Consider the following 26406-nt stretch of genomic DNA (forward strand, 5'->3'; position numbering starts at 1 on the left):
GATCTTTGCATAAGGGGGATGGGTGGGGACTGAAAATTATGTTTTTGAAGAAAAGTGCTTTAATTTTTCTCTTAAGTTTGGGAAGTCTTTGTAAGTTTCCTTTGGCTTTTAGACTGCATAACCCTTGTGTGAGAGAACTTCCTGCCAAGACTCCAGTATAAGAGGGCAAAAGTTTGAGTAGCCAGGAAAATGATGAAACGGAGGAGAGAGAGACTGGGAGCACCATGCCTGCGGATTCAGTAAGGAGGCTGGGGTCTCTGAGTGGAAACTGGCAGTTGTCAGGAAAAGAACTAATGACAGTTAACACACTTTCATTTACTTGGATAAAGACTTCACTTTTGAGATGTCTGTCAGGAAGAGGGCTGAGCTGGCTTCATAAATTCAAGGTCAAAACAGTGATTGGTGGCAGGGACAGATGGGGTTTCTAATTCTGAAAATTGAATTTGATGTTATTTTAGGGGTTCATAGATACTTGGGGAACTGGATTAACAACGAAGAGGGATTGGTTTTTTTCCTCCCTTGAAAGCAGATGTTTAAAGTTAGTGTCAAAGTTGCATATACAAGCCCCATAAATGTGAGGAAAAAATGGAAATGAAAGCACCTCTTTCATTGACTAGAAGGGGTATTGTATTTCTGCTCCTGGCCTGCCAGCTCAGGACCTCAGATCTACCTAAGCCTGAGTTCTTTAAGGTGTGACCTGAATTTTATTTCTGTGTTGGCTAAAACAGAAATGTACTTAGGTGAGGATTTCAAAGCTGGGAAATGGAAGAATCCTTCTTCCACTTCAGGGTAGCTTTTCTAAGAGCTCGATAGGCTCATTGAATGAAGAGGTGCTGAGTGACTTTATCAGGCAATTAGGGAACCAGGGGAAGAAGTTTCCTAAAATTCATTTTACCTTAGTGATCAGCTGCCTTGCTGTAACTCACAGGGCAGAGGGAGTACCGTTTTCTTCCCCTGAACTTGAGTGCTTATCCAGAGACAGCATGGCGTACTCAAGTAGATGGCTTCTTCGGTGCGCTTCTTTTGAGTTGTAACCCTTCCGTGCTAATGGATACTTATTGACTGAATTAACGGTTCTACCAGACCTTGGAAAATCAGACTTGTTCGAAGTATATAATTGGAAGGATTGGCATACAGTTGACCCTTGAACAACATGGGCTTGAACTACACAAGTCTACTTATACAGCGATTTTTAAAAAAATACTGTAAATATATTTTCTTTATAATTTTCTTAATAACATTTTCTTTTCTCTAACTTACTTTATAGTAAAAACACAATATATAATGCATATATAAAATATATGTTAATCCACTATTTATGTTATTAGTAAGGCTTCCTTCCAGTCAACAATAGGTTATTAGTAGTTAAATTTAGGGAGAGTCAAAGTTATACACGGATTTTTGACTACACAGGGGTTGATGCCCCTAACCCCACATTGTTTAAGAGTTGACTGTACTTTTAAAAAGGTTTATTCTCATACTAAGACTAGAAATTTAAGTCTTAAGCTTCATCAATTAAAGTGCAATTTAAAGTAAAGATGACTAATTAGCAAAATTGAAAATTTTTAAATTGAATTGGTCGTTTTAAGAAAACATAAGTAGTCAAAAATCATGCTCTCCATGCACTGGTGTTGGTAATCATTGTATCTGTTTTAGTGACTTTGAATTTAGATTAAGAAAATTCCCTTTGAGGAGCTAATAGTTTACAAATTACTATAACTTTTTCAAACAATACTTTCTAGACTCTAGTCCCACTGTATAACCAGATTACAGAGTGGTAATTGGGAACAAAAGGAGAATGAGATTTGGTTTTCATAAATTTTTATAATCCTAATTATATATTCACCAAAATGGCTGAAGCCTCATTTTATGTGATAAGATTTAAGTCTCTAAAAATTTGTATAAGCAATGTTAACAAGAACTTAATGTCTTACTGTATTAGCTCTAATTAGCTCTAGCTTATGTATACTTTCAAAATAGCTCTTTAGAAAGGTGAAAATTCTCTGAGAAATTAATCAGAAATTACTATTTTTACTTCTTATAATTTTAAAAAATATGTTAAGTTTGTGGAAATTTGGGCACACCTGTAATTTTAAATAGTTCTCTGCTCTTTGCTTTCCTGTCCTATTATGTCCTCATATTGTGTGCTCTTCTGAGAAATATGCTGAAGCCAGCTAGAGGGATAATATGTAGGGCAGTGAAGATTTCCTTTAAATATATGTAATTAAACATAAGTAGAATGTCATATAGCCATATCTAAACAGTTAGTAATAACAATACAGAAAGCTAAGATTTTAAAAAGATCAGGTGCTTGCACATTTTTTTTAAATCTTGGAAACAAAATATTGTAGTTTAATAGGATATTTGTATAGAAAGCCATGCCACTACTGTTGTACATTAAATGCTGTGGACTTGTCAATTATTTTCATCATCTGTGACATATCAATCATCAACAAAGTAGAAATCTATATTTGCTATCTGTCTGTCTTCAATCTAATGATCTTATTAATAGTCTTCATTAGGACTTAACACATCAAGATAGTTAGATTGTTTTTAGGGGAAAAAAGTAGCCTGGAAAACTAAAGTTTAAGTAGAAGTAAAATTTATTATACAGAGTTAAGTAACATTATTTGATATACTCATTCAGTAAAAGTTAACTAAATAAGTTAGTGTTATTATAGATATAATCTAACAATTTATAAACTATTGAGAATGTTTTTATGGACATAAACATTTTTCTAGGAAGTTTTAGTCATTGAACACAAAATATTACCTATTGCTTGCTCATTGATAAGTTGTAGTAAATGTGCAATATTTTCCCAGAAGCCAATTCTAAATACTTTGAATACCCAATGCTTAACTTCTTGATTTAAATTCTGTAGATTAAGTTTTAGTCTCAATGGTCATTATGTACCAACGTTGGTACTGAGATATGATATTTGAGAATGATTTTTGACCACTTACTCTTCTTAAGCCTGTTGCCTAAATTAACCCACTTTGAAGATGTCTCTTTTTGGTTAAGAATGATCACTGACTTTGCCTTTTCTACTGTGATACCTTGTCAGAATCTCTACTCTTTGCCGAGGATCTGAAGTAAACCAGCACTTCTTTTCACCCACATCGGCTCCAGCCCTATCCCTCATTAAAGTCCCATATAGTGCTGATTGTGCTCTGGCTGCTTCTCCTCTTGCCTTTTTCCTGAACCCACAAGCCCATAGCAGTCCTGGCAGTCCCTGTTCCAGCCGCCCACTGCAGTGGAGGTAAGGAAACCTGCTATGGTGTAATCGTGGGTCTGGGTGCTTGCTTCTGGCCTAATAGGTAAAAATCCAAACCTTTCTCCTTAATAACGGGGAGAAACTGAGTAAAAGTCATGGCCTTGTTGTAGAGAAGTGTAAAAGGAATTTTACAGATTGCTGCTGCATTCAGGAGAAAGTAGGATATCTATTAGTAGATAGTTGTGTGCCCATCCTGACTGCAGTCACTCAATAGGAGAGGCATAACATGACAGAATGCTAGAGCTCTCTAAAGGTTAAATAGTTCAAACGCCACATTTTACACACCAGGAAAATTTGATTCCAAAACAGTTTAAGCGATTTGTTCAGATTGCTGAAAATCACAGTACTTGAGTGTATGCTATGTGCTGGGCACTGTTTTAGATATGCAGGACAAAATGATGAACACAAAGAGATAAAAGTCCCTGCCCTCAGGGAGCTTAGATTCTAGTGGAGGGGGACAACAAGTTAATGAGTAAATATGTAACAGATAAAGATAAGTGATACTGAGAAAATATAGTAGAATAAAGGTGGAAAGGTTGTCATTTTATATAAGATGGTAAAGGAGGTCCTCAGTGATAAGTCGACATATGAGCAAAGAACTTAAGGAAGTCATGGAGCCAGAATAGAGGTATCTGAAAGGAGAGTGTTTCAGACAGAGACAAAGGTAACTGCCAAAGGCCTGATCTAAGAGCTTGCTTCATGTGTTCTTTGTGCAGCAGAGTCCAGTGAAGCTCATGTGGAGTAAGTTAGGAGATAATAGGTGGGAAATGAAGTCTGAGATGTAGTGGGGAGCCAGATGAAGTAGAACTTTAAAGTCATTATAAGGATTTTTGTTTTTATGCTGAGCAAGATGAGAAACCTTTAAAGAGTTTAAAGCAGAAGAAGTCATGATCCGACTTTGATCAACAGGATTACTAGCTATAGGTAGAAGGCTACTGATATAATCTAGGTAAGGGACGATAGTTGTTTGAACCCATGGTGGTTACAGGTGGTAAGAAGTGGTCAGATATGGGGATGTATTTTGAAGGTAGAATTGATAGGATTTGTCAATGGATTAGATGCAGAGTTTGAGAAAAAGATGAGGACTGAAGATTTGGGGCTGAACAATTAGAAAGTTGGAATTACCATGAACTGAGACTGGGAAATGGCAAGTGATAGCTAATTAGACATTTAGTTATAGATATGTGAGCTCTGGGCTAGATATATACATAATTAGGAATTGTGTGTAAGTGAAATAAATCATTAGATTTATGAAATCCTGCAGTGAATGACTATTGATAGAGAATGAAAAAATATCAATTTTGAGCCATGGCACATCTGACTTTAAGTGGTTGGGGAGATGATGAACTAGCAAAGGAGAAGCTGAAAAAGAGCAGCCCTTCAGAAAGGAGAAGAACCAACACAGAGGTATGGAAGCCAACTGAAAAAAATTTTCAAGAAAGAAAGTATGATTGATCAATAGGTATTTGTTAAGCTTTTCATTAGAAGAAAAAAGTAACTTGGAAAACTAAAAATTTAAGTAGAAGCACAGCTTATTATACAGACTTCTATGATATTATTTGATATAGGAGCTCAAATTTCACAGTCAATTTAGGGCAGTGGTATACTGACATAGGACGATGTTAGAGGCTGACTTCTCCTGAGATCACCCCTTCCAGAGGTACGAGACCTTGGTATGAGGCTGAGAAAGATTATAAGTTGGGTAGCACCACAGCCTAAGGTGTGCCCTGTCTTGGCACATGACTTCAAGTACTATCTCTTGAACCTATGGTCTTAGGGCAACCTGAAGCAGTGTCTTGCAGCTTTGGGTTGAATGTTTGTTAAATTTCATGTTTTTTCTCTCCTAGACTTGGTTATATGCCTGGCCACTATATTAGTGTTTCATTCCATTCTTTTGTATCTGGCAAGTGATATAGCAAGATGATTTTACTTTGTTGTTTGCTCGATATGTTTGTATTTCTTTAAAGCTCCTTAAATTTTGTTCTGGAATACAGTTAAATTGTTTGGGAATAGTTTGATCCTTTCAGGGATTACTCTTAGGCTTTGTTAGTGGGCCCAGAGCAGCCTCTGGGGCTAATTTTTTCTTAATACTGAAGCAATACTTTCTGAGTACTCAATGCCCATGCAGTATGCATTTTTTTCCACTCAGGCTAGTGGGAATATGATCTATTCTTGGCCTTGCGTGAGCTCTGGGGAGTGTACCACCTGCTAATTTTCTTGAATAGTTTCCTATCCCTATGCACTGATAGATACTCAGCTGAAAACTTGAGAGGAACCCACTGCCAAGTTCTCTCTTCTCTGTGGAACTCTGCCTTCCAAATTCTAGTGACCTTAGCCTTCCCAAATTCTTAATTCTGTCCCTTCAACTTGGGAGACTGCTTGTTTCGTATTAGGTACCAACTTCCCGTGTTGCATCCTAGAGCTGTTCTCTAGGTAATAAGCTGGGGCAATCTTAGAACTTACTTTGGGTTAGTTTTTTTTTTCTTCAGTTTTTAAGGCGCAAGGGTAAATCTGGTCTCTGTTCCTCTATCATGGCAGGAGACAGAAATCCAATCCACCTAATATTTTGAGATCACGCTTCTACCATCAGAAGTGAAGATTGAGATTATTGGTGACTGATTCACATGTTAGGTAAACTTAATAGGAGAAAGACAGACTCTGTTTTACCTTGCTTAGTCAAGAAAAGTTGAGAAATGAAACAAGAATAAGAATAGGTAGCATTTGCTGAGCATTTACTGTATACTAAGCATTTTTCTAAATGGTTTGTATGTGTTGAAATTAATCCTCAAAATACTCTGATAAGATGGTAATACAAGTTCACTTTAGTGATAAAATAGATAATCCAAGTAAATCTGTTTTATCGCCAAAGACACTGTGGTACAGAGAGGGTAAGGAAGTTATGTACGAGCAGTAGAGACTGGCATTCGGCCCAAGAGAATCGTACTCCAATGTCTTTGCTTTTAACCACTCTGTAATGTTTTAACCACTGCTGTAATGTTTCTGTCAAAACGTGCTATCAAGTATTTAATTAATAAGTGAATAAACTCTGAGGACTTAATACCTCCCAGCTACCATTCTAAGCATTTAAAAATTTCACTTTTTATAGGTCACTCAATTCTCACACCAATTCTGTGAGGTAGGTAATATTATAATGCTCATTTTGTAGATGAGGAAGCTAAGGCACAGAGAGATTAAATAAATTACTCAAGACAACACAGTTGGGAGTGGTAAAACTGGAATTAAAACCCAGGTAGTCTGGCTTCAGATATCATATTCTTAACAATTATACTATTCTGCTTCTCTATCTAAGATACTCCTTTATGTAGTGTAGTATTTTCTGAACCTGAATAATTTTGCAGCCCCAGGTCTTCTCTTTTCCCAGGTGACATATTCATGACATTCTTTAATAAATCCCCTTATACTGGGGTTGAGAATTGGTATTTCACAGTCCATTGTCACTTCCAGGCCATCACCTTTATATCTTCTTTCAAAAATCTCTATTCTTTTAGGCTTATGACATTTCATTTTATCTTTTACCTCTGCTCGTTGCTGTCGTCCACTAACTTCACTTTGTTCTCTGCATTTACATTCAGAGTCTAGGACAGAATCAGTGCCTAGTGAACACGACAATGAACCTAAATTCTACAAAACCCTTACCACATACATGTGCCTATTGAACATTGCTGTTATTAAACAATTGAGCAAATTGTAAGTGGAAAGAAGAGAAAAATGATTTCAGTAAGTAATGTGAATAAGTGAAGAATTAAAAATTGAGAGCCACTGGCAGTAGTGAACTTGACCTTTATTTGAAAATAGACTCAGGAGAGGAAACTGAGGTACATACACTGCCACCTTTCAGTGGCCATATTTGGATGTCTTTTATCCCCACCGAGTATAACTGTTATTATGGCTGAATTATGTCCCCCTAAAATTCATACATTGAAGTTCTAACCCCGGGTACTTAGAATGTGATTATATTTGGAGATAAGGTCTTTATAGAGGTAATTAAAGTTAAACAAGGTCTTTGGGGTGCACCCTAATCCAATATGACTGGTGTCCTTATAAGAAGTGAGGATTAGGACATAGACATAGAGGGAGAAAGCAGCTATTACAAGTCAGGGAGTGAGGCCTCAGAAGAAATTAACCTTGCAGACAGACACCTTCTAGCCTCCAGAACTGTGAGAAAATAAATGTTTGTTGTTTAAGCCACCCAGTCTATGGTACTTTGTTAGGGCAGGCCTAGGAAATTAATACAGCTATTGAGGCTTATGGCTGCATTGCCCGAAAACAGTGTCCCTTTACATGGCAGTTAGAACTGGCCCTGCTCAAAATCTTAACCCTTTAACTGCATCTTAGTAATGTGCTTAAGACCTTACACATTGTTGCCCATAATAATTTGAGGGACAATCAAGACAATTTTAAATGATGCCCAGTCTAACTCAGTGCTACATTTCTGTTTGTTCCCTTGATGAGAAGTGATGGGGCTGTTACATAGACTGGCCTTGATGCCAGCTCTTAGTGTCTTGAATAGGTATTGTGTTAAAAACAAAAAACCCTCAGTTTTCCTCCTTCTATATAGGGAAAAACCCAGTTCTTCCCTACTTTGTGTCTCCTTTACTATTCACATAGAACACTTGACTTCTGACAGCTGTGAGCAGCAAATGAGTGGAGGTTTTACCCCAGACCAAGCAATTCTCTATGACACCAGTGGGGTGTCCTACAATTTAGCTCAATTCTAACACTGTCTACCTGGAGATAGCACCAAATCCACAGGTTAAGGGCTCAGTCCCACAGAACTGCTCCCAGTCACAAGTACTACACTCCCAGGTTACCCACAACTTCTGTCTGATTGGGCTATAAATGAGAGGTTCTCACAACCCCCTTCTCAGGTTCGATTAATTTGCTAGAGTAGCTCACAGAACTCAGGAAAATACTTACTTACATTCAGCAGTTTGCTAAAAGATATGATAAAGGATACAGATGAATAGCCAGATGAAGAGATACATAGGACGAGGTCTGGGAGGGTCCCGAGCTCTGGAGCTTCTGTCCTGTGGAGTTAAAGTGCGTCATCCTCTCAGTATGGGTGTGCTCACTAACCCTGTACTGTTGAGATTTTACAGAGGCTTCTTCATATAGGCGTGATTCTGTACTAACTCAGTTTCTACTCCCTGTCTCTGCTCTGGAGGATTGGAGGGGAGTGCTGAAAATTCCAAGCTTCTAATGATAACTAGGTCATTCTGGTGACCAGTCCCCATCCAAGAGCCATTTAGAAGCCCTCAATGGAAAAAAAGATGCTGCTACTGCTCTGCTCTGATCACTTAGGAATTTACAAGGGTTTTAGGATCCCTGGTGTGTGTGCATGTGTGTGTGATTTTTTTTCTCTATTATCTCACCAGTATAATCAACTGTAAGAGGCCTAGTAAATATAATTGTGATTTGGGTTGCGTTAATTTTTCTCCATTAGTTAACTTGGATGTCTTCTAAGAATGTGATTCTTGCCTATTTATCGATCAGCACTCAGACATGGGTGTTGTATTGTTGGCATACCCTGCTTGAAGGAGTGCTAGGCATGGTCTGTGATGTAACTCGTGTCCTTGAAGAGAGAGGGGGAAGCTAAGTCTGTAGCTATTTACTAGCCTAGCTTTAGGCCTCCTGGGGATATAAATTTGGTATTGGCAACTCTCTAGAACATAGAGTGGCTTGGGTTTTGAATCAGTTTTGAATTGCCATAGACTTCTTAGGACCTAAAGTGGGAGGATTTGCAGTAAGAAATCCTTCTGAGTGATGTCTCTATTGGAAGGATCCTAGCTCTGGCCCATTCCATTCTGCATAGGAATTCCTTTAATACAGTATCTAGCAAAAAGTTATTTAGCCTGTGCTTGAACATCTTCAGCAACAAGAAGTTCACTGAAGTTTGCAGCTGGTACTAATTCAGCCCTGTTGTCCCTTCTCTATCACATGTATGAAAGGCTTTCTGCAGACTTTTATGGCAAAGGACAGGTGTTCCTTTGGGCCTTTTCCGAAACCAGGCAGCCTTTGAAATCCCTTTTTGGTAGTGTCAAGATTGTTTCCTGCCAGAGAGAAAGTGTTATTTTCATTTTACCAACACCTGCTTTTCTTGTCTTTCTTTTTTAAACAACTGCTATTCAGAGTAATTCTAAAAGAGGAACGTCTTCAGAACTTGTTCTTATTCTGACCCTGTTGTAGGCAAATTACTTCACTTCTTTCTGCCTCAGTTTTCTAAATCATTTAAATAGAGATAGTAATAGTATTTCAAGGGTTGCTGTAAGGATTGAGTTAATACATATAAAATTTTTTAGAATATTACCCAGGCTGCTATAATAGTTATTTTGCTGCTGGCTTTGTTGGAAATTTCACATATTGCTGATTCTAACACTTTATTTTGCTTTCGTTAATTTTCTTTTTGCTTCCGTAAGTTTTCTCATATTCTTATTTTTCCGTGGATAGCTCTAGGTCTCACTCATCATTATGTCCTGCCTGTCGAAGCTTTGTTACTGCGTAAGATAAGTCAGTGGCAACTGGATGCCCTCCTGCCCTCTCACGCAGTGTGACTAATTGTTGCTGCTGAAAACTGGCCTCTTGGGGTGCATTAGGGCATGGACTAAAATGAGAAACACTTTGAAATACATTATTTTAAAGGGACTATTCTTGGCACTGAGAAAAGTCCACAGAAATAGTTTCAAAGGGTTTCATTTTTTCTCTCTTCCTTTGGAAGGGAAGGAACTTGAGAGTATCTATCTTCAAGAGATGTGATTCTCCTCTTAGAGAAAGGAAAGCTTTTGTTTGTTTGCTTGTTTGTTTTAACGGAACGGTAAAATATAAAGACTACTAACTGTGATTTAATCGCAGGACATTTGTCTGGCAGAGAATTTTTTATAGATCCTGGCTTCAGGTGACTGAATCAACAGTTTTAATTGGCAATGCCAAAGGCTTGCTATTGGATGAAAAGCAGGAAGCTAAAGGTTTCTAGGATATTTCTGTTTCTAGGACTAGGGAAATTCTTTTTTTACTGAAAAACTTACTCTCTGTTTTAAGCATTATATTATGGAAAATCTCAAAAACATTCCACATTAGAGAGAATAGTCATACATCCCCAATGTCTATATTATCAACTCATGGTCAGTATTATCTACATCCCCACCTGTTCTTCTCTCACCCTCATTATTTTAAAGTAAATCCCAGACTTCTTGTAAATATTTTAGTTTCTATTTCTAAAAGTAAGTACTTTTTAAAAACATAAGGACATTATCATTATCACCTCTAAAACAATTAATAATAATTTATCAATTTCATCAAATATCCAGTAAGCCTTTTCACAGTTTTTTGGAATCAGTATTCAAACTATGTCAGTCCATTTCATTTAGTCAATATGTCTCTTAAGCAGGATGACAGTATAATTTATTGTGTAAACTAAGAAACTTTTTTGATAATGAAAGGGGACTCTATTAAAAATTATACTTGGGATAACAGGAATAAACCTGGATTATCATGGACAAATTAGGATGTCTGGTCACCCTACTTGTAAGTTTCTTTTAATCTAGGCTTCCTCATCCTCTTGTTTTCCTTTTTGCATTTTATTTGTTGAGGAAATTGAACTGTAAACTGAGTTGTTTATCCTTGTAGGCTTTCCTACATTCTGGGTTTTACCAATTGCATTCCTGAGAAGTTATTTAACATGTTTTTATGACCTCTGTAGTTTCTGTCATCTAGAGGCTTGATCTGATTCTGGTTTGGTTTGGGGAGCTGGGGAAGAATACTTAATGATTGATGCAGTATACAGCTGTCAGAAGGCCGGTGATGTCAGGTCTCTCCCGTATTTTGCTAGCAGTGACCATTGATAATTATCACCTAGATCTATTATTTTACTAGGAATTTACAAAAAGCATACTGTTTCCATTCACTTTCTACTTATTAGCTATAGTGCTTACACAAAAAGAATTTCCCCCTTGTTGTTTATTTGTTACCCTTACTCTTGAGTCAACTCAGCTAGACCTTTTTTTTCCTGGGCCTTCAGCCTAAAGCCTGAGTCTCATAAGTGATATAGGCAGTGTTTCATACCTGCTAATTTCTGCTTTGTAGTACTAAGATTGTTTGCTCAGAGTAATGCAGTAGGAGATACATATATGAAGGTTTTTTGGGGCTTGCCATTTAAGTAGTTGCTAACTGAATGCTCAGCTGAAGAAAACCTTGGCTTGTCTTTTGACTGAGTAGTAATCATCCTGAGGCTCCTTGTTATGTAGGTACCCTGGATCCAGACAGCAGGAGCCCAGTAACTCAGGTAGCCACAGAGATAGTTGATATTTGGTAACGTTTCTGTAGCAGGGCCTCTTGTAGCAGCTTCTTTTTCATGCCTATGATGCTGCAAGAAGAGGGGCTAGTGTTGATCTCCATTGCCTCTGATGAGGGCTATTCCCTTCTCTGATCTTGGTAGGTAGGATAAGTTTGGGGCTAGAGAGTTATGCTGTTGAGGAAGTAGCTCACCAGGCGAAGAGTCAGAGACACAAATAATTTTTAACAACAGATCTTTGGTATAGAAGAAGTGATTTTTATTGTATATCTTTAGTATAAATTCCTAGAATCGGGTTGCTGAGTCAAAGAATTAATGTAGATATAGTTTTATTAGGTATTGTCCAGTTTCCCTCAGTAGTGGTTGTCCCATTTTGCATTTCTGACAGCAGTGTAAGAGAATGTCTGTTTGCTCACAATCTTGCCAACAGAATGTATTATCAAGCTTTTGAATTTTTTCTGACCCTATAGGTAAGAAATGGTATCTCAGAGTAGCTAACTAAAAAGTTATACTAAAAAGTTAAGGAACTAAAAAGTTCCTTAAGGATGAAGAATTTATGTCCCAACCTTATGTGGAAGAAATTAATTTTCCTGTCCTAGGAACTTCATCCATTCATTTCATTCAGTTACATACTGGACCCTTTGAGCAGGAGAATAAGCTCAGTTGTCAGTAGGAAAGTTCCCAGCTTATGGCCGAGTGAAAGAAAATGCATTTTATCCAGTAAGCTTTCAACCTTATTCACCTCTCTTGCAGCCTTTCCCAGAACTTTTCAGGTGATTGCTCTGGACTTCAACATACATATTTTTAAAAATAATTTCAAAATTGCATGAATAGCTCAAAGAGCCCCACCTCTGCCACAGACCAGTGGTCAGCAAACTACAGCCCATGGGCCAGATGCAGCCTGTAGTCTGTTCTTGTACAGCCCATGAACTAAGAATGTATTTTACATTTTTAAAGGGATGTTAAAAAACAAAAGCAAGGAAGAGACTTCTGTGAGAAAAGAATGAGTAAAAACAAAAACAAAAACAAATAAATATCAATAAGCAAAAGGCAATAACTGTACCTATTATTAATCACTTCAAATGTAAGTAGATTAAATGCTCCAATCAAAAGATATAGGGTAGCCGAATGGATAAGAAAACAAAACCCATGTATGCGCTGTCTACAAAGACCCACTTCAGATCAAATGACACAGACAGACTCAAAGTAAAGGGATAGAAAAAGATATTTCACATAAATGGAAATGAAAAAAGTCAGGGTAGCAAAGACAAAATAGACTTTAAGAAAAGGCTTATTAGAGACAGAGAAGGGCATTACATATTGATAAAAGGATAAATACATCAAAAGGAAATAACTTGGTAAACATATACGTACCTAATATAGGAACACCTACATATATAAAGCAATTACTGACTGACATAAAAGGAGAGATCAACACTCATAATATACACTCATAGTATGGGACTTTAACACCCCATTGACACCAACGGACAGATCTTCCAGAAAGAAAATCAATGAAATAGTGGGCTTAAATGACACATTAGATGAGATGGATTTAATAGACATCTTCAGAGTATTCACCCCAGTGCAGCAAAATACATTGTTTTCAAGTGCACATGGAACATTTTCCAGGATAAGACCACATGTTAGGCCACAAAACAAGTACAAATAAATTGAAGATTGAAATCATGTCAACCATCTTCTCCAATCATAATGATATGAAACTAGAAATCAACTACAAGAAAAAAACTGGAAAATACACAAGCACATGGAGGCTAAAAAACGTGCTACTAATCAATGAATAGATTAATTAATGGGGTAATCAAGGAATAAATCAAAAGATACCTACATACAAATGAAAATGAAAACACAATGACTCAAACTCTATGGTGCACAGCAAAAGCAATCCTAAGAGGGAAATTCATAGCAATACAAGCCTACCTCAAGAAACAAGAAAAAGCTCAAATAAACAATTTAACCTTACACTTAAAAGAACTACAAAAAGAACAGCAAACAAAGCCCAAAGTGAGTAGAAGGAAAGAAATAAAGATCGGAGCAGAAATGAAATAGAGTCTAGAAAAATAATACAAAAGATTAATGAAACCAAGAGCTGGTTCTTTGAAAGGATAAACAAAATTGATAAACTCCTAACCAAACTCACCTTGGAAACAAGAGAGAAGACTCAAATAACTTTAGAAATGGAAAAAGGAGAAGTAACTACGGATTTCACAGAAGTACAAAGGATCATAAGAAAGTACTACAAGCAATATATGCCAACAAATTGGACAATCTGGAAGAAATGGATACATTCCTAGAAACATACAAGCTCCCAAGACTGAATCTAGAAGAAACAGAAAATCTGAACCAACTGATTACCATCAATGAAATAGAATCAGTAATCCAAAAAAACAAAAGTCCTGGACCAGATGATAGCTTCATAGTTGAATTTTACCAAATATTCAAAGAAGTATTAACACCTTTTCTTCTCAAACTATTTCAAAAAATTCAAAGGCCACTATTACCTTGACTCCAAAACCAAAAAAAGATGTTTAAAAAAAAAAAAGAAAAGAAAACTATCTCTTATGAACTTTGATGCAAAAATCCTCAACATATTAGCAAACCGAATTCAGCAATACATTAAGAATATCATACACCATGATCAATCTGGATTTATTCCTGGGATGCAAGTTTGGTACATATCCGCAAATCAATTAATGTGATCCACCACATTAACAAATTGAAAAATAATAATCATATGTTATATCAATAGATGTAGAAAAAGTGTTCAACAAAATCTACCATCCATTTGTGATAAAAACTCTCAGTAAAGTGGAAATAGAACATACCTAATATAATGAAGGCCATGTATAACACACCTGCAGCTAACATCATACTCAATGGGGAAAGGCTAAAAGCATTTTCCTTAAGATCAAACACAAGACAAGACTGCCCACTTTCACCACTTCTGTTCAAAATTATATTGGAAGTCCTAGCCACAGCAGTCAGACAAGAAAGAGAAATAAAAGGTATCCAAATTGGAAAGGAAGAAGTCAAACTCCTGTTATTTGCAGATGACATGATACTACATATAGAGAATCCTAAAGATTCCACTCAAAAAAAAAAAGAAAGAAACTGTTAGAACTGATCAAGGAATTCAGTAAAGTAGCAGTATACAAAATTAATATTCAGTAGTCAGTTGCATTTTTATATACCAATGATGAACTTTCAGAAAGAAATTAAGAAAATAATCCCATTTGCAATTACATCAAAAACAATAAAATACCTAGGAATCAAATTAACTAAGGAGGTAAAAGACCTATTCTCAGAAAATGATGTCATTAAAAAAATAAATGAAAGCATATATCATGCTCATAGGTAGAAAGAATCAACATCATTGAAATGGCCATACTACCCAAAGCAATCTATAGATTCAATGCAATCCCTCTCAAAGTACCAATGGCATTTTCCAGAGAACTAGAACAAATAAACCTAAAATTTATATGGAACCATAAAAGATCCCGAATAGCCACAGCAATCTTGAGAAATAAGAACAAAGTTGGAGGTGTCATGGTACCTGATATCAAACTATACAGCAGGGCTATAGTAATCAAAACAGCATGGTACTGGCATTAAAACAGATACAAATAGATACATTGATCAATGGAACAGAATAGAGAGCCCAGAAATAAGTCCATGCCTATACGCTCATTTAGTATGTAACAAAAGAGGTAAGAATATACATTGGGGTAAAGATAATCTTTTCAATAAGTGGTGCTGGGAAAATTGGATAGATAACATGTAAAAATGAAACTGGACTACCTTCTTACACTATATACAAGAATAGACTCAAAATGGATTAAAGACCTGAAACCATAAAAATTCTAGAAGAAAACATAGGCAGTAATTTCTCTGGTATTGCTACTAGTAATTTCTTTTTGGATATATCTCCGCGGGCAAGGGAAACAAAAGAAAAGATAAACAAATTGGACTACATCAAACTAAAAAGTTTTTGCACAGCAAAGGAAACCATCAACTACACGAAAAGACAATCTACTGAATGAGAGAAAATATTTGCTCATGATACATCTGATAAGAGGTTAATATCCAAAATATATAAAGAACTCATAAGCTCAACCAAAAAAACCCTCTAATTAAAAAGTGGGCAAAAAACTTGAATAGATATTTCTCCAAAGAGGAAATACAGATGGCCAGTAGACATATGAAAAGATGCTCAAGGTCACTAATCATGAGAGAAATGCAAATTAAAACCACAATGAGATATCACCTCACACCTGTCAGGATGGCTATCATCAGTAGATCAAAAACAAGTGTTTGTGAGAATATGGAGTAAAGGGAATCCTCATACACTGTTGATGGGATTGCAAATTGGTACAGCCGCTATGGAAAACAGCCTGGAGGTTTCTTAAAAAATTGAAAATGGATAGACTTTTTGACCCAGTAATTGCACTTCTGGGTATTTATCCAAAGAAAACCAATAATTCATAACAATAATTCATAAAGATCTATGCACTCCAGTATTCATGGCAGCACAATTTACAAGAGCCAAGATATGGAAGCAACCTAAATGCCCATCAACAGACGATTTGATAAAGAAATTATGATTTATATATATATATAATGGAATATTACTCAGCCATTAAAAAAATGAAGTCCTACCATTCACAATGAAATGGATGGGCCTAGAGGTTATTATGCTGAGTGAAATAAGTCAGAGAAAGATAAATACCATATGATTTCACTTATATGTGGAATCTAAGGAACAAAAAGAATAAACTAATTGACAACAGACTCACAAATATAGAAGACAATCTGATGATGGCCAGAGAGGATGGGGTGGAGGGCTGGGATAAAGGAGTGAAGGCTTAAAGAAGTACAAATTAGTAGTTGATAGATGGCCACTGGGATGGGGAGCACGGCATAGGGAATGCAATCAATAATGTTGGTATGTGTAGAGCCAGAGGGAAGATAGAGTAATTGGGGAGATCATTTCATAATTTATATAAATGTTTAACCAATGTGCTATATAGTTAAAACTAAATAAAAGAAAATAAAAATGCTTAAAAAAAACCCCCACAAGAACTATGCAACAATAGACCACCACATATGGCCCTCAAAGCCTGAAATATTTATTATCTGGCCCTCTACAGAAAGAGTTTGCTAAACCCTGCCCTAACGCATTGGAGAATCAGCTCCTGACATGATATCCCATCTACAGAGACATTTTCATAAGTATGATACAACCATTAAAATCAGGAAATTAGCATTGATAAGCATCATCATCTAATCCACAAGCTTAATTCGTATTTCACTAAATGTCCAAGTAATGGCTTTTGTAACAAAAGGATCCAATGCAGGATCATGTGTTACAATTTTATTTCTTTTTGTCCCCAATTTAGAACAATTCTGTAGTCTTTTCTCAACTTCTGTGACCTTGACACTTTTGAAAATGCAGGCCAATTATTTGCTAGAATGTCCTGCAATTTGTGTTTGTCTGATATTTCCTCAGGATTACATTCAGATTATGAGTTGTTAGGGAGGAAAAACTTTCCTCTACTCTCTTAGTTCAGTGTCTCGGAGCTTGCAAATTAACAAAATACAGGTTAACAGGAGAAAAGACACAGTTTTCATTAATGTTTACATGTATGGGAGTTCACAGAAAAATGAAACTCAAAGAAGTGGTTAAACTTGGAAACACATACCTTTTTAACAAAGGAAAGAAGATTTTGGCTTGAGATGATAAATTATAGGGAAGTAACTAGGAAATATTTGTGGGAACTAATGGAAGATAAGGGCTATTTTAGTAAGGTCTGCAAAGGCTATGCAAATGCATCATAGCTTTTCTCTCTTTGGTATGGAGAGACACCTATGTCAAAGAGAAATTTGCCTGGTTTTAGGCAGATAAAAGGAAGGGCAGAGAACTCTTCCTGTATCTGTTGATTTTCAGTTTCCTTCAGTTTAAAATAATGCTTTTGCCAAAGTAGCATATTTTGGGATAGCAGATTCTGATCCCCTTCAGCATCTTTGACAGGAATATCCAAAAAGAATGGTGTGTTCTCATTGCATCCTGTCTTGAAATTATGTAACTACTCCATTCATCATCAAATTTTAACCCACTATTTTTAGCATGCACTGATGTTTGCTGATTGCTAAATAATATTCTGTTAATTCCATCATTCTTTCTACACTCATTAGTTGGCAGTGAGGAAAAGCTTTCTCCTCTGTTTGTTTTTTCACTTATTTTATATCAGCATGAACTCAGTGGGTTCTTTATCTAATGGGCTGTGATCTATTAATATCATTATATATTTTGATCCTGAATTTATATCTTATTTGGTCAAGCGGAATCTCTTCATGCTGGCCTCTGTCTTTTTGACTCCATCATTTTTTGACAACTTCCTTTCTAGCCCTGGTAAAATATTCCTGGATGGCTTATTCCCTGCGTTAGCCCTGGAATTAGCCATTTCTCCAAGGTTCCCTTTAGTGGGAAATTGTATTTAAAAGCCAAGATATGGATGGTAGGCATGATTGCTAAACATTCATGTTCTCAGAAAATGTATACATATAACACACATGTATCTTTTTAAATTTCTTGATCTCTATATATTGAAACTTATTAGCTCACACTAATACGTCTACTTTCATTCGAGTTTTTCCATTTCCGCATATGTAACTTCTTTTTTGATAGTGAGAAACCTGATTCCCATTATCCTTGATATATTTACTTATATGATCATTTCTTTCTCTGTGTAGCCAGTCTACCTTTGCAATCACTGACCTGCTGTGTATATGCCCTCCTCACCTTGTTGGGTCTCCAATACCCCATGCCAAACTGATACCACTGTTCTCTCCAAGCACACCACCTCCTTACCCCCATTAGTCTCTGACATCTCATGCCAGGCATCTTTCCCCCAGTTCCCCTAGCCATTTGGCCATCATCATCATATAATGGCTTCTGGACTAAATTATTCAGGAGGGAAGATTTGAAAGTCCACTAAGTACATCAGATGCAATCTCAGGGGCCCGCAGAATTTTTTTTAAATAACTTTACATGCTATAAAATTCATATACTTAAAAAAAAAATAACTTTACGTACTCTAAAATCCAATTGTAAGTTATTCAGCTTACTAAATTTATAAAATTGTGCAATCATCACCATAACCTAAATTTAGAACATTTCGTAACCCAAAACGTTTACTTGTGTCTATTGGCAGTTAATCCTACTTTTTCTCCCAGCCTCAGGCAACTACTGATCTACTTTTTGGCTATGTAAATTTTCTATTTCTGAACATTTTGTGTAAATAGAATTATACACTTTGTAGCTTTTTGTTTCTGGCCTCTTTCATGTAGCATAATGTTTTTGAGGGTTATCCATGTTGTAGCACATATCAGTAGTTCAGTCCTTTTTATTGCTAAATAATGTTCCATTGTATAGATAGACCACGTTTTGTTAGTCCATTCACCAGTTGTTGAACATTTTGGATTGCATCCAGTTTGAGATTATTATGAGTAAATTTTGCTGTGAACATTTACATACATGTTATTGGATGGACATGTTTTTATTTCTCTTGGGTAGAGTCCTAGGAATGGAATTGTGTTTATGGTAAGTTTATGCTTAACTTTTTAACTTTAAAACTTTTTGTGGTGGTTCCATAGAGTAGTGGTTAGCACATCTGCTTTACATTCAGAAGGTCCTGGGTTCGAGCCCCAGTGGAGCCACAGCCCATGCCCTGGGTGCTCCAGGCCCCGGGTGTGCCAGGCCCCCTGGGTATGCCAGACCACAGGAGCTCCAGGCCCCGGTGTACACTGCAAGCATGTGGGAGGAGACTCCCCGCCTTCAGAGATCCAATTCTTAAGGGGAGACAGCAACATCCGTAGGTCAGTGGGGTGGAAGTAGGGGGGTGGAATTAAAATAAAAAAAACTTTTCTGCAGGGCTGTATCATTTTATATTCCTACCAGCAATATTGAAGGATTATTTTTCTACATCCTCACCAACACTGGATACTCTATCTTAAATATAGCCATTCTAGTGGGTTTGTAGTGGTGGCTCATTATGGCTTTAATTTGAATTTTCCTAATAACCAATGATCTGAGCATCTTACCATGTTATTATTATCAGCCATTTGTATATCTTTTTTGGTGGACTGTTTAAATATTTTGTCCGTTTAAAAAATGGATTCAGTATGTCTTATTATTAAGTTTTGAGTTTTTTACGTATTCTAGATGTATGACTGGAAAATATTTCTTTCTACTCTATTTCTGTTTTCTTGGATGGAGTCTTTAGAAGCAGTTTTAAATTTTTTTGTGTGTGGATCATGCTTTTGGTATTGTATCTAAGAACTATTTATCTAACACAAGGGTATAAAGATTTTATTCTCTGTTTTCTTCTAGAAGTTTTAGGTTTTAGCTCTGAAAGTTCAGTCTGAGATTCATCTGAGTTAATTTTTGTATATGGTATGAGGTAAAAGTCAAAGGTAGTTTGATTTTTTCTTTTCGAATGTGTCTACCCATTTGTTCCAGCATAATTTGTTAAAAAGGGTGTCAGTTTCTTCAAAAGAGACTGGTGGAATTTTGATAAGGATTGCTTTGAATTTATAAATAAATTTAGGGGGTGTTGTCACTTGGACAATATTAAGTCTAACAATCAATGAACATGGAATCTCTCTCTCCTTCCCCACCTTTCTCTCTATATATATAGCTTTTCTTTATTTTATCAGTATTTTGTAGTTTTCAGTGTACTAGCCTTATACTTCTTTTGTTATATTTATTCCTAAGTATTTTATTTTTTCTAATGCTATTGTGAGTGGGATTGTTTTCTTAATTTCTTTTTTGGATTGTTTGTTGCTAGTATATAGTATATATAAAATTAGTGTTTATATATTCATGTATCCTATGATCATCCAAACTTATTGGTTTCAGTCACTTTTTTAATTTCTTGGGATTTTCCACATACAGGATCATTTTATCTTAAGTAATAATAATTTTACTTCTTCCTTTCCGATATGGATGCTATTTTTTTTCCTTCTTATTGCACTGGTAAGAACCATCAGTACAATGTTGAATAGAAGTGACAGAAGCAGACATATTTGCCTTGTTCCTTCTTTTAGGGAAGAAAGTATTCAATCTTTAACTGTTAAATACTTAGTTGTGGGATTTATATAGATACTGTTTATCAGGTTGAGGATGTTCTTATACGAGAGCCTTTATCATGAATATATGTTGGACTTTTTAAAAAGTTTTCTGCATCTATTGAGATGATCATATACCTTTTGTCCTTTATTCTAGTTAATCTGGTATATATTAACGGATTTTAAACCAACTTTGTATGGAGTAGATCTCATGGTATTTAATCTTTTTGTTTTTTCTTTCCTTTTCATTTTTCTCATCTCCTTTTTATAGTTTAATTTTTTTTAATTTTCATTTTAAATTGTGGTTAAAATTACAAAACATAAAATTTGCCATTTTAACTGTTTTTAAATATTCAGTTCTGTGGCATTAAGTACATTCACATTGTTGTGCAACCACCACCCCATCCATTTTCAGAATGTTTTCATCTTCCCAAACTGAAACTCTGTACCCATTAAATTCTAACTCCCCATTCTCCCATCCTCCCAAGCCCCTGGCACATAAACAAAGGACTTCATTTCTACTTTCTTTATCTATGAAATTGACTACTCTAGGTATCTCATGTAAGTGGAATCATAAAATATTTGTTCTTTTGTGACTGGCTTATTTAACTTAGCATGATGTCTTCAAACTTTATTATGTTTTAGCATGTGTCAGACTTTCCTTCCTCTTTTAAGCTGAATAAGTATTCCACTGTATGTATATACCACATTTTATTTATCCATTCATCTGTCAGTAGACACTTGGGTAGCTTCTACCTTTTGACTATTGTGAATGATGCCATTATGAACATGGGTGTACAGATATCTATTCAAGTCCCTGTTTGCAATTCTTTTGGACATGTCCCCAGAAGTGGAATAGCTGGACCATACAGCAATATTTTGTTTGATTATTTTTTTTGAGGAACCACCATACTATTTTTCATAGTGGCTGTACCATATTACATTTCCACCAGCAATGCATAAGGGTTCTAATTTCTCCATATCCCTTGTTATTTTCTGTTTTTGTTGGTGCTGTTTTTTTTTTTTATGATAGCCATCCTAATTGGTGTGGAATGGTATCTAATTGTACTTTTGATTTATATTTCCCTGGTGATTAGTGATGCAGAGCAGCTTTTCCTATGTATATTTGTATATCATTTGTATATCTTCTTTGGAGAAATCTCTATTCAAGTCCTTTGTTCATTTTTAAATCAAGATTTTTCATTGTTGTTGATGTTGAACTCTCAAACTGGTCTGGAAAGGTAACCTGGGAGTGGGCCTATAATTTGGAAGAAATCCTAAAGAAATCAGGAAACTATGGGAACTAGTAAAGACATATCAAATATACTACAACTGCCTAGACACTGTGTAATTAGAAATAGCCTTATACAACTTCATTTTACCAAGGCCCATGTTTGTGGAGGGCCTTTGTAGTGGAAGTGTACTCCATTTTAAAAAAATGTTTAGTCTCATTGGCCACTTTCCTTTGATTACCAAGAGATATACTGCTTTAAGATTGCATTACAGAACCATTTTCTCTTATTTATTAGTTATCCAAATAATAACTGTGTATCAGGTATTGTCCTGGGCACTGGAAATATAGATATGCTTGGAATACCCAGATTCTGAAGCACTGCCCACTCTAGGGCTTTTAAATTTCTCTCCCATCTCTACTACCGGGTCTATTCAAGTAGAATTCCAGGAATGTGAGCATCAACTACAGTTGTCAATGAGAAAATTACCTGGTTTTCTAGGTAGATTGGGGATAGGACATGTTGCTGCTGCCACGTTAAAGAAACTTCCCACTAGGGCACATAATTCCAGGGGAGGAGACTGCACTGGCTTACATTTGGCCAATTTCCCCCTCCCCTCATGTCTTTTACTTTAAAACTATTGGTTCATTCTAAGCATTCTGGGTATATTAAATCCATGATAGTGCCTTGGACATTGACATTTAAGCTTTAGAACTATGTTTGTTTCTTTTCACCATAAATTGTTATTATTGCAGGATCATGTAGCTGAGACTTTTAGATTTGGCTAGTATAATCTACTAAGTCTGAATCATGCTTCCCTTGCATTGTTGGTGGTCTTTTCTGCTGATAACACAGTGAAAAGATTCTGGATTGACCAGTATAGAGATAATCTGTTACCTCTTTAATTTTTGTCTGGATTAAGGTCATTCTTTGCTGTGCCTTGATTTGGAGTTGGTAGAGACGATAGTAGTAAAGATGGTCAGGACTAAAGAATTTGGTGAGAGCATGGTCTTTACTGAGTCTCTGCCATAGCAGGTATCCTTCCCAGTACTTGTGACTATATCAGAGTTTTGCTCCAATCCGTTGGGCAGATTATTTTCTTTTATTGCTTTTTTCCAGCTTTATTGAGATATATATAATTAACATCTAACATTGTATAAGTTTATGGTGTACAATGTGTGGTGGTTTGGTACACATATTGTGAGATGTTTACCACAATGTAGTTAGTTAGCACGTCTTTCAAATAATTACCATTTTGTTGTTGTTCTTGTTGTTATGGTGAGAACATTAAAACTCTACTCTCATAGCAACTTCCAAATACAGCAGGTCTTCTAATCATGTTGTTTCGTTGAGATGCTATAGAACTTAACTTTTGCTTATATCAATTAGCTATGGTAAAATTGGTTTCACTATCTGTCATTTTGCTTAAAGTCACAGAATCTATTGACAACGTGAAGTGAGGGCTTACTGTATAAAATACAGTATTGCTAACTGTAGTCACCATGCTGTACATTAGATCCCTGCCTGTCTTGATGTCCTATCTGCCCACCCTTTTTCTCCCCCCTGAAGTTAGTGAAATTATATAAAATGCCCTTGTTTTTCTGGATACTTCCCTTCTGAATCATCTTTAGGATCGAGCTCCACATTAAGAAAGTCCTAGGGCAAAGAGAAAGTTAGATTAGGCTTTCAAAAAAATTGTTAGTACCTACTGTGACTTAGGGCAAGCTCCTTAGCCTCTTGATGCTTCCGGTTCCTTGTCTGTATGAAGGGGATAATAATAGTACCTACTTCATAGGGTGTTGAGATACTGCATGTAATGCTTTAAAAAGTGATCAGTTAGCACTTAATAAAATATTAGCTATTATGATTATTGTTTTAAAAGCATAGCTAAATTCAGTAGAATGTGAGGAAATTCCCAAGGGACCTAAATCTAAGGGCGAGAACAATACCTGAATAACGGAAACCAGTTTTGGAACTTTCAAGAAAGGGGGCCAAGGAGGATGTGTACTAGTCTTGGTATCCATGAGGAGGGAAAGAAGATAAGGCCTTGGACTTTTTTCAGGGATACCATATACCCTAGGGTAAGAATTGAGACCCCACATATAATTAGGACCCTCAAAGGACCTTACAGTGAAGGAATGGACTAAGAAAATAGTTTACCCATTGAATGAAAGGTTTTTTAGTCTCACTGGATTTTAAATAGGGCTCTTAGTAATAAAGAAAAACGTCTCCCTATTGGGGTGACCACTTCGTAATTCGTAAGTTATATAAATGTCTAATAACTATGTTGTATACTTGAATACAATATTATATGTCAACTATAATTGAAAAAAAAAAGATATTTGCATACAAAAAGAAAAAAGTCTCGCTTGAGAATTTTTAACTGTAGGCCTTTATTCAATTAAATTTGGGGCCTGGAGTTTATATTGTGTGTGTGGTCTAGGAGCTGATTCTGGTCTGGTAATAACCATGACACATCTGTCAGAAACAAACTCAAAATTTTAAATGACACAGCTTCAAATCAAATAGTGCAATATTCCCATTTATAAAGCAACACTGAAAGTGAGTTCGCAGTACAAAATTAATAGACCATACAAGGAAACATCCAGCTCAAGTGAAAATCAATAGAAAATTAAAACAGTAAAATTAGACTCTTAAGAACTTTAGAGAGTAGCATTGTGGATAAAGACTATAGAAAGTATATATAAAATGATTTAAAATATAACAAAGAAATAAGAGAAAAGATATATACTTAATAATTTTCTTATTTGAGGAAAATGACAATTAGAATTCAAGGAATTAAATATATTGCATCATTGAATTTGAAAACCCAACAGTTATGTTAAATATTACATGAAGCTGTGAACAAAGTTAGTAAAATTTTATCTGGAGTGCAGCACAGAGATAGACATATGAATAAGAGCTAAGCAATATGAAAGATACAATAATATGGTTCAACAGAATATACATAGAGGTAAGGCAATATTCATAGAAATAATGATTAAGACTTTCCAGAACTGATTAGAAACAAATGAACAAAATAATATCATGAAGCACGATAAGTAGAAATAAATCCCCATCTAGATACATTGCAGTAAAATTACAGAACCGTAAAAACAAAGGTCTTAAAAGGATGTAGAGAACCCTCAAAAATCCACAAAAGCTGAAAGAGTTCTAATAAGTGAGTTCAGCAAGGACTTTCACCCAAGAAAATTGAAAACATGTTCACACAAATATACATTCATAGCAGCATCATTTAAAATAGCCAAAAAATAGAAGCAACCCAAATCCTTATCAGTTGATGACCAGACAAACAAAATGTGATCTGTTCACACAATGCAGTATTAGCCATAAAAAGAAATGGAATACTGATAAATACTACAACATGCATAAATCTTGTAAACATTAAGTGAAAGAAGCCAGAAACAAAAGGCCACATGATATTTGATTCCATTTCTATGCAATATTCAGAATAAGTGAATCTATAGAGATAGAAAGTACATTAGTGGTTGCCTGGGAGTAGGGGTTGGGAGAGAGGGGGATAGGAAGTGACTCCTTATGGGTACAGGCATTCCTTTTGAGGTGGAGAAAATGTTCTGGAATTAGATAGCAGCAATGGTTGGACAGCCTCGTGAGCATATTAAAAACTACTGAATTGTACACTGTAAGAGGTTGAATTCCACGGTATGTGAATTGCACCTAAAAAATTATTAGTTAATAGTAAAAAAAAAAAAAAGCCACCAGAGAGAAAAAGGGGAATTAACTACAAAAGAGCAACAGTCCTAAAAGAAAGCTTTTCAACAGTAATAACAGGAGACATAAAACAAAATTTTTAAGGAATTAAGAAAGAAGTTACTACTCTCTATAAGAGGCTTTGGAATTCTATAAAGCAAATCCTCCAATAATGTTTTGTTCAACCTTGTTTCATTATAATGTTGATGAGATGCCCTTGGAACTTAACTCTTGTTTATATCAATTAGCCTGTAGTAAAATTGGTTTCATTACACTTCTTTTTGTCCCAGTTCAGGGAACCTATTGACATGTTTAAGTGAGGACTTAAACATTGTAAATTATCATTGAAAATCAGTGAGCAAAATAAAAACATTTTCAGACAAACACTAATATCAAGAAGGTTTGTCACTTTAAGAGTCTCACTGAAATAATTGCTGAGGAATATATTTATAGAAATTCTTCAGAAAGAAAGAAGAAAGGTATGAGATCCAAGAGGGAATGCTAAGCAAAGAAATTGGAAAGTATATGAGTAAGTCTAAGCAAGTAATTATTTTATAGAACAATAATAATTAATAATTTGGCTATACAAAAACAATATAGACCTGAAATACTGGACCACAATAACGTGTAAATTCGGAAAGGGGTGGGGGAAATTGGAGTTAAGAATTTTTAATTTTGTTCAGAAGGAGGGTTGCAACACTGATTAATCTTA

The 26406-nt window shown here is 35.7% G+C and overlaps 1 protein-coding gene across 12 annotated transcripts in view; it reads left to right on the forward strand.

The window, feature by feature from the left end:
• MAST2 (microtubule associated serine/threonine kinase 2) overlaps positions 1–26406 on the forward strand; it is a 178475-nt gene that overhangs the window by 107913 nt on the left and 44156 nt on the right. For 7 of the 12 annotated variants that reach the window (XM_039884734.1, XM_039884820.1, XM_039884751.1 and 4 more), the window contains exon 5: positions 3066–3260. The exons of 4 other annotated variants lie outside the window; for them this stretch is intronic. In XM_039884734.1, coding sequence (XP_039740668.1) covers positions 3066–3260 — 195 coding nt within the window. Of the gene's footprint in view, positions 1–174; positions 240–3065; positions 3261–26406 lie in introns of those variants that run through there. One more of the 12 variants, XM_039884838.1, reaches the window with a different exon arrangement.

The sequence above is a fragment of the Pteropus medius genome, unplaced genomic scaffold (assembly GCF_902729225.1).
Source record: "Pteropus medius unplaced genomic scaffold, Ma_sr-lr_union100, whole genome shotgun sequence".
Taxonomy (NCBI): Eukaryota; Metazoa; Chordata; class Mammalia; order Chiroptera; family Pteropodidae; genus Pteropus; species Pteropus medius.